The 9,311-nt window shown below is 36.9% G+C and overlaps 1 protein-coding gene across 1 annotated transcript in view; it reads right to left on the bottom strand.

Moving 5' to 3' along the window:
• TPP2 (tripeptidyl peptidase II) overlaps positions 1–9,311 on the bottom strand; it is a 52,689-nt gene that overhangs the window by 35,034 nt on the left and 8,344 nt on the right. The window contains exons 7-13 of the mRNA XM_009333372.1: positions 8,854–9,008; positions 7,750–7,826; positions 7,123–7,250; positions 5,152–5,251; positions 2,852–3,000; positions 2,605–2,720; positions 807–975 (exon numbers count right to left, since the gene is read on the bottom strand). Coding sequence (XP_009331647.1) covers positions 807–975; positions 2,605–2,720; positions 2,852–3,000; positions 5,152–5,251; positions 7,123–7,250; positions 7,750–7,826; positions 8,854–9,008 — 894 coding nt within the window. The remainder of the gene's footprint in view (positions 1–806; positions 976–2,604; positions 2,721–2,851; positions 3,001–5,151; positions 5,252–7,122; positions 7,251–7,749; positions 7,827–8,853; positions 9,009–9,311) is intronic.

Below are 9,311 nucleotides of genomic sequence, written 5' to 3'. Positions count from 1 at the left end.
CTTTGTCACATACCAACCTTCCCGGGGATCACTGGTTTTAGGAAAGGAATTAATCTCAGTAACAATCTCTTACATGGATCATTTTTTGAATACAAGTTAATTCAGTCCCTCAGTGAGTTCCAATTTGTATTTAATAAAGTAAAGCAGGGCAAAATGGTTTATGGAGAAAAGATGTCAAACCTTATTTTGATTTGCACAAGTTACTTTTACCCTGTTAGTAAATAACTAAAACCTGTATCAATTCCTGTATTGCCTTTAGATATATTTATGTTTACCCATTATTAGATACTGAATGTAAGTCTAGTTTGTTAAACTAGCATTTTTCTCAGGTTGTGGAAACTTAAAGTCCAAATCTAGAATTTATAGTCTTTAAATAATTGAGAAACTAATTTCTGGGTAAGTTCTTTCATCTTTAGAACAGTAATCATTCTTTGTCAGGAGTTATCTACAACAAAAACCCTGAAGTTCTACAATTTCATGAAACATTAGGGATATTTGATTATTTTTCCATATTATTCCCTGGCTCCACAACTTTGCTTTGAATTTCTTCAGAACAAAGAGAGATCCCTTTTTTCAGTGAGAGGAAGCATGAAGCAACAGACTCCCCCAAAACATGGAAGTGCTGCAGTTTTAACTCTGAGGTTAGAATGGAAAAGTTGGTTAGCTGCATGCCTTCATTTACCATAAAATTTAGAGTTGTACTTACTCCTTTTACGGTACAGATTCCTATCATTCCTCACCATCATAGGTTTTTTGTTTAAAGATTACACTTTATTCCTCCCCCGCCCCCAAAAGCTCCTTCCTACCTGTATTCTCAGGAAAGACAGGTTCTATGCCAACCCCATGATCAGAAGGTGCAGCTATCTGGGCAGGATCTCTGAGGTAGATTCCACGGTTGCTGCCAACAGTAACCGTAAAGCCTATGTTACTTGTGAATGATGAATTCTGAATGAGGTAGTCATAGGCTTTATCAACCTGTTAGAAAGAACACATTCTAAATTAACAAATTTCAACTTAATAGTAATTTATGTGTATCATCTTCAGTATGAAGTGCTCAGCAAGCACAGCAACAAACAGTGAAGTAACTCACATGCTACCTGAGCCACACTGATTGCACCTTACACGATACTCAGTATAGAAAATGAGGCAACATTTTCAGTCTGCAACAGCCACACAGAGCACAGAAAGTCAAGAACATTAAAAAAAAAAAAAAAAAGACAAATCTCCTTTGCTATAAACCCATCAAAAGATGCATAACCAAAGTTTTCAGAGATGACTTCAAAGACAAAGAGGACTTCAAAGCCCAGACCTACTATACTAATTTAGGTGCCTTTCTCATATGTGGAGCAACACTAGTTAAACATTTAAACCTTTTATACAATCCAAGAAGTTGAGCAGTTCAGAAGAGACAAGCAATATGGGATGCCCATATAAGTTTTAGATATTGGTATGAAATAAGAGAATCAGGTCACGAAATCCAGCCCTGGATTTAAGTAAATGAGCTGTCACAGTAAACTCAGATGACAAGCTCACCTTTCTGTTTTAAAAAGACACCCTTCTATCTCGCTTTCTATTCTACTGACTCCAAAAATGTTACATTCTCTTCTACTTCACAGTGAGCTACCGTCACCAGCAGAGATTAGGGCACTCTCCTTTGAGACAAGCGGACATCCAACAGCCTCGGTCTCCCAGATCAGAGTTTTAACACATGCTTTAATCACAGACTACTAAATCATAAGTTATGACTGGTGCATTTCATTTTTTCTGTGGCAATGTTTTTTATTTGATATGGCTACCACCATTGTTGCTTTCTGTATCAAACTCAGTGTTACAGATGTGCTTAGTGGACATTACCTACTAGGTTCTAGCATCCCCAGAACGTGAGTTTAGGGCTAAGCATTTAATATCTAGCATGTTTAAGCATGACAGCAAAATCTCAGTACCTCTATTTGGCTAGGATGGGACTGACTGTAGGCAAAAACCAGCAGCAGCTCTTCAAGAACCTAAGCTCACACACTGGGAGACTGTCATTCACTGTGCCTTCATCATACAAAGGATCACATCACAGATTTCCAAGCTAATTAGAAGTCCACAGGACAAAATGAACACTCAGACTTTTCAGTGCAGGCCCAGAGCAGTCATCGCACAACTGCAGCTGTACTGCTTTGTGAACCAGCGTGGGTATCTGTATTTCCACTGCCCAGAACTTACAGTTCCAGCTTTTGTCTGCATCAAACAAGTTCAGCTCTCTCTGACAATAGCATAAAGACATTTTTGGACATTAGGACAGAATTTAGGCATCCAAATCCATACGTGGGTGATAAAAACCCACATCCCACTTTTATGTCCACATACCTTTTTGATCAGTCTAAGAATGCGTCTGGTTAACACATCTATTCTACAGTAACTGCATGCTGAAACTGAAAGAACCATCTCATTCCTCCTCCCCTCCCACTACTTTCCCTTATTTTCCCCTCAGTCAGATCTGAGAATCAAGTAGCATGGGAGCAAACTGAGTTTGCTCTAGGAAGTTGCTCTTTTTTTGTGGCTTAGTTTTCCACTGGCAGTTATTTACATTATGTTGGGTTTTTTGCTAGCAAGTACCTGAATAATACCATGTCCTTGTGCAAATACTTCTATGTTTTCAGCTTTCACTGCAGTATTTTCTAAAGCTCTTCTGACAGAATGAACAGTGTAATGAATATCATTAGCTTTGAGGCCTGAAATTAAGAATAAAGGGTATTATTGGCTACAACAAAAAATTTCGAAAGTTACAGCATTTTTTTTTAGAGGAAAAAGTATCTAATTTCTTTTAGGCTATGCATCTATACTTAACATCGTAGCACATTACCTGACAATACTAATGCAATGCCTCCACATGCATTGGGAGAAGACATGGATGTGCCATTCATGAGTTGTGTTCCTCGCAGAGTCCAGTTTGGAACAGAAGCAATAGCACCTCCTGGGGCACTGATACTTACTCCAAGGGCTCCATCAGTGCTAGTGTTAAAACAGAATGGTTTAAAAACAAACATTTTTTTCTGCACACTTTATCTTGAAGTTATCCATGCACTTAAAAAAATAATTTTATCTTTAGGGAACATTCACAAGTATAACTTCACTAAATCCATTAACCTCAAGAAAAAGCATGCCCCTAAGTAGCAATTTAAAACGTCACATCAATCATCAGCTATGCCTGTTTTACAGGGGAAGTTTTCTAAACTTTCACTCCTTCAATACTCTTCACCAGGCTTCAGTTTAGTAAGCAGAATATCTTCTGGGATTTGAATTAGAAAATGCATGCAAACAAACCTATTAAACACTTCAATACATAAATTAGTATTCTACATAGCCTATTTAACAGTTATTATTTTTAAAGAAAAATAGTAAAAGGGAGAGGAAAACTAGAAAAGATCCAAAATCCAGATCTCTAATTTTGCATGTTGCCACTTCACTACCAGGTCAAACTCAATTACAATACAGAACCTGAGACAAGGAGAGCAAGGGGAGAAGACAAAAAAAAGGAATGTCAAGAGGTGGATCAAGATCAGCTGGGCCTAAGCCACCATTCTTTCTTGCCCAAGCATATTTAAGAACAGAGTGAGTACCTATGGCACAGTTAAAGCAGCATCTAGTTTTCAACTGTATGAGCCAGATATACTCTGTCTTCCTTACTCTGGATAGACAAAAATTGCACCACTTGAATAAGGACAGCACTGTACCTGAGGTATTAAGTTCTGTGGAGAGGCAGGGTGTTTTAGCGTATTTATATCCCACACTAACAGCTTCATATGTCTAAAATGTGTGTCAAATCAAAGTACTCTCAGTGTGATACTGCAATGTAACGTTTGGACATATTTTATGACAGCCCTATGTAAATAACAGGTTCTGTTTCATGACACTTCTGGCCAAGCAGTGCACAGCGTTTCTGCCTGAAAGCCTCTACTGCCTACTCAGACAGACTGATCCCCTGCCCCACGCCTGCTCTAGCAAAGCTTTAGGAACTCTCCAGTCACCTGTGTGTTGCACCCTACACAGGAGGAATCCTCCTTTGGCCAGATTTGGACCTTTCAGCTGACAATGCTCATTCTGACTATTTTAGAATGCAAAATGACAAAGCACACAAAATGTAGTTTATATACTTACGTGTGCATGTATGTATGTATATCAATATTAATTACAAATCTTTCTCCCTTTCTCAGCTGAAGGCAGAGATTTTTTTTTTCCCTACATGAAACATGACAATTCTACATAATAAGGTTCTTGGAACAATATACTTGCCCGTAAGTATAAAAACACCATGAGAGCTAACTTTAAAGACCAATGCTAATAGGGAAGCATTTGCTATGTAACCAGCAAATAAACCAAGAACCAACTTCAAGCTACATTTTTTATTTTTTCCTTCACCCAATGTTATTGTAGGCTAAACTATAAAAGACAGTATACAGTAACTCCACGACTCACAAGAACAATTCCAAAGTCTAAACACAGGCAAGAACTCAGGAAGAGATGCTATTCTTTTTTTCTTCTTTTGGCTACCACATTACTATCAAATGCTTCTGAGACATGAAATAAAAATTGAAGTTTTTATTGCCTCTAAATTTTCTTTTATAGATCTTTGAGATAATTTTCTATAATGTGAGATAGAAAAGCATTTTTTTCTGCCTACTCACACCTCTACTGGACTCCGACAAAACCCTTGAGTAAGTTGTGCCATCACAGCAAAGTCACTGAAGCCAGAAGTAACACCACTGCAGTAATAGTATTTCTTTTAATCTTCAACACTAACAGAACAGTTAACTTCATCACACTAACTTAATGAAATAAATGCTATGGAAAAAATAAATTTTAGAAAAAGAATGAATTTCCAAACAACTTTTCAACAACTTTTATCATCTCTGAATAGGTTCGCACTCATCAAATACACTTTCCTGAAACACACAGGTTGTGCTGAGGCTGTTCAGTGGTCTTCCCCCCGCCCCAGGAGTCCTAGAACCCGACATACAAAGGCCTTCCAAGAACAGCAGGCCACCTATGCACTTTCCATGGGAAAGAAATACTTCTATTCTGCTATTAATGACCAATTTTTAGATTTTGAATTACATAATATGAACCACAAAGTAATGAATTTGTTCTTTTAGTATAACCTACCTAGGCCCTCTGGATGACCAAGTATATTGATTTGCTGGCAGTTTTTCTCTTAAAGAATATTCAGCAACCATCATGTCAGGTGATACATAGGCACCAACACCTGTAAAAAAAACATTCAAGCATTTTAGATGTCCAATGAATTTTTATTAAAAGCAAAAATAAAATATTTGTTTTAAATTCATTATGAGAATTTTTGCTTGACATTTAAAAATGGAAACACATTTTCCATCTCATTAAATCCAGATATTTTTACAAAGCAAGTGTAAAGCAGCATGCTATGTAGTAACAATGCTGATGGTCATACTGTATATAGTATTAAAAAATTAAGTAAACTTCAAAGTTTCATTTTTATTCAACTGCAATAGAATGTATTCACCTTCTACATTTCTTTCACAACCGATCACTTTTACATGTTTCCACTCTCTCCCGCACCCCTTTGTGTTTACACTTTTACAAACTACACAAACCATACCTCAAAGCAACCTATGTGAATTGGTTCATGTTCACGTGGCTCACAGCTACACCACCTGGAGCAGATGGCCACATCCACACAGCTCAAACACAGTGATAAGACAGTCATTACTTTCCTGTATATCAGTTCAAAGTGCCCAGAGCACGTAAATGACTATGTCAAAGCCTGCGAAAGTTGTATTTTTAGAACACGATGTCAAGGATGCACGTTGCATTGTGTACCTATTCTAAAGTGTACACTCCATTTTCTTTATGGCACAAGCACTATCAAGTTGGCAGAAAACTACCATACCAAGCTAACAAACAAACTTGGCAAGGTCCACGTCCATACTGTCTGTGTGAACCAAGCCAACCGGTCGACTGTATTTTGCTTTACCCTCAAAAAACAACAAAAACCCCTATCTGGTTCACTCCAGATGGAGGACAAGAAGCAAGCTACTTTGCATGCAGAGTGAATGATCACCCAGTCTCTAAAGTGATACAACAAGTAAGCTGAATTGACAGAATAGATGCACTGTAAGAGCAAAGCCAATGCAGATCTGAAAAGAGCTTGTTAGTTCCAGTTCCAACCCCCAGTCCCAGTGGTGGAGTAATTGCAGATTAACTTTTAGAAAGTAATCAGCATTAATTCTACTAGCTGTCCTGAAATAGTCCCTCTCCAACTTTCAAGTCTACATGCTAGTCTCCTTGCATGAGAATTCTGAGATTTAACAAGCAGTAATGCAGTATCAGAGCATTTATATAAAAATTAAGACTAGGGAAATTACCCCTGAATGCTAGACATTTTGCTAAGTCTTATACATCAATCTTTCACTGAAATATCAAAAACATACTCTAGCCTATCAGAAAAAACAATTCTTGTGCCAGTAATAGACTTGCACAGAAGTGGTACTGCAGTTGAAAGAATTCTTCCCCTAGAAGGACTTGTCTAGGTCACGTCATGGGATTATTTTATATCAAAATTAAAAAGCTTCGTTGCACTACAAATAGAAATTAGATTATCTGATGAAGACAGATGATTTAAAACTGTGGTTCTGACAATTCAGAATGCATTACAAGATTTTTCAGAAGAATAATTAGAATCCAACTTGCTTACATTTTTTACAAGTTGCACTTACCAGCAACTAATGGTCTGAGTGAAGCAGTGTGCTCAGATGGTTACAGTTAAAAAAATAATCTTGGAATCTTCAAATAGGTCAGACCACAAAGATTTCTTTTGCAAATTCTATGCAAAGCCACATCAAATCAAGACATCAAATCATCCACCTCCTACCTCTGTTTTCTACATAAGTAAGGTCTCGAATTGAAAGAAGATAACAATCTAAATTTTTATACCTAAGCATACAGCAAGTGCCTCCCTCAGAATTAATCTTGTAGCCCAGTAGTCTTTGATTTTTTTTTTTAGATTTACCTCAGCAATCAGCCAGTGATCTCAAGTACAAAGCTTACTAAGACAGAAACTGAATACTGTGAAAATTTTTTTCTAAACAAATTATTTACCTATTACACTAGATGTAGTTCCACCAGGACATCCTACTGTAGAAAGGCAAGGGCCATTATTTCCTGCACTTGAAACATAGATTACGTTGTGTTTCCACACTGCTTCATTAATTACTTCACAAATTCTCCTGATGTAAGAGAAAACAAATAAGTCATTTAATCAACAATATTGCTTTCTTCCCACAGGGCAAAACTTCCATCTCTAGTAGAATCCCTGTGACCAGTCACAGAACAAGGAATATTATGTGGCCTGCTTCCCACACCTAGCAGAGGCAGTTCCAGTACAGAAGCTGACCACAAAAAATATCTTACAGCTTTAAAAAGGACTAACAGTTATGTAGCAATATTAAGTCTTAAAAAAAAAAACCACAGATCATGTGGTGTTTCAACTACAAAATTCTTTATTATTCGAAAATATTCTTTGCATTATAAATCAATAACACTTTCAATAGGTTTACTTAACTTTGGAAGGTAGTTAAAAATGTAAACTGCAACAGTTTAATGTATATGAATCATTTGGGCCTGGACAATTCATTCTTACTGACAGTTCATTTACACAAAGCTCAACAAATGTAATTCCACTTCTGAGACAGTAAAATACTTCATATTAACCACAGTAGTACTTACCCGGAATTTGGCCAATGTGTTGCCTCTCCATAGCTATAGTTGACAAGATCACATTTGTATTTTATTGCTTCTATCATCTGATAAAGTAAAAATAAAAGCCAAAATACATACTATTCATCGAATAAGTCACTTAAGGAATGGCAAAAAACATCTGCTTAAACTGATCTGCTACAGATCAAAGAAAAAGGGATAAATTTCTTTTGACTCAACAAAAGAAAATAATTTAATTTACTTCAATCAGTTATTTAAGTGGTATTTTCTCAGTGAAAAACAGAATAAAAAAAAACAACCACTCCCTGAACAGTCTTATTCTTGCCATGTTCCAAGCTATAAATTAAGACATTACCTTAAGAGAAAACTGCAGACATCATTAGTATTGTCTCAAATGCCTGTCCTCAACAACATAAAATTCTCCTTTCCTGTGCAGTTTGGTTAAATTCCAAAAAGTCACAAAAACATTATTGTACATCTTCATGTTGCTATAGCCAGATATTCTATGTGCCACAAATATAATTTTCTATTTTCAGTTCCTTTTCTTTTTCCCCATCAACTCACTATATGGAAAAGGTCTTGGGCCTTTCATGACTAAAAAGGAGTAATATTTTTCCTCACTCTTAAGAAACAGTTAAGAAGAGTTAAAACAAGTTCAGCCACATGGGTAGATACTAGTCTCTATTCCAGATTTATTTAAGTATTTTAGTATTCTATAGTTATCTAAGTAACTATAAAAAAATACACTTACAACACGGAATAAGGAATTTTAAATAAGCATACGAGTAACTTAGCCCATGTGTCAAGCTAGCCAGACACACTGCAACTCTACCAGTCTGAAAGACCCTGTAAGTGCTCTATGCAACATTAGTCTTAAGACATGTTTTAAAATATATTCTGGTTGGTTTTGTGGGGTTTTTTGTTGGGTTATTTTTGTTTGTTTTGGATTTTTTTGGGGGGGTGGAGGTGCTTGGTTGTGGGGTTTTTTTTTGTTGGAAATATTCTAGAACCATAAAAACACGGCCTATAAGCAAGTAGAACAGAAAGTGTTCCACATGTTCTACAATTAAGTCACACTGTTGAGATTAATCGTTTATTCAGTGAAATACCCACAGCTCTTATTAGACCAGTGCCAGTTTCCATTGTACTTAGTCTCGTATCGCCAATCTTGATCGCAAGAATCTGAGCTCCCGGAGCCACACCATTTCTTTCTGGTTCTTCTGGAAAGTATCCAGCTGCAATACTAGCCACGTGTGTTCCATGTGCTCCTGAGCAAATGAAAAATTTTATCACTGTATGTTTAGTGAACTTCATTCATACCAATTTAATACACTACAGCTCAATTAATTTTCACTTATTGAGCTGCAAGTATATAAATCCAATTGGCAGAGAGTCACAAGTGGTGTTCCCCAGGGCTCAGTTTTGGGGCCAGTTCTGTTCAATATCTTTATCAATGATCTGGACGAGGAGATCGAGTGCACCCTCAGTAAGTTTGCAGACGACACCAAGTTGGGCGGCAGTGTTGATCTGCTTGAATGAAGGCTCTACAGAGGGATCTGGACAGGCTGGAT

The sequence above is a fragment of the Pygoscelis adeliae genome, unplaced genomic scaffold (genome assembly GCF_000699105.1).
Source record: "Pygoscelis adeliae isolate BGI_AS28 unplaced genomic scaffold, ASM69910v1 Scaffold48, whole genome shotgun sequence".
Lineage (NCBI taxonomy): Eukaryota > Metazoa > Chordata > Aves > Sphenisciformes > Spheniscidae > Pygoscelis > Pygoscelis adeliae.
This window is presented reverse-complemented; position numbering and strand designations above follow the sequence as displayed.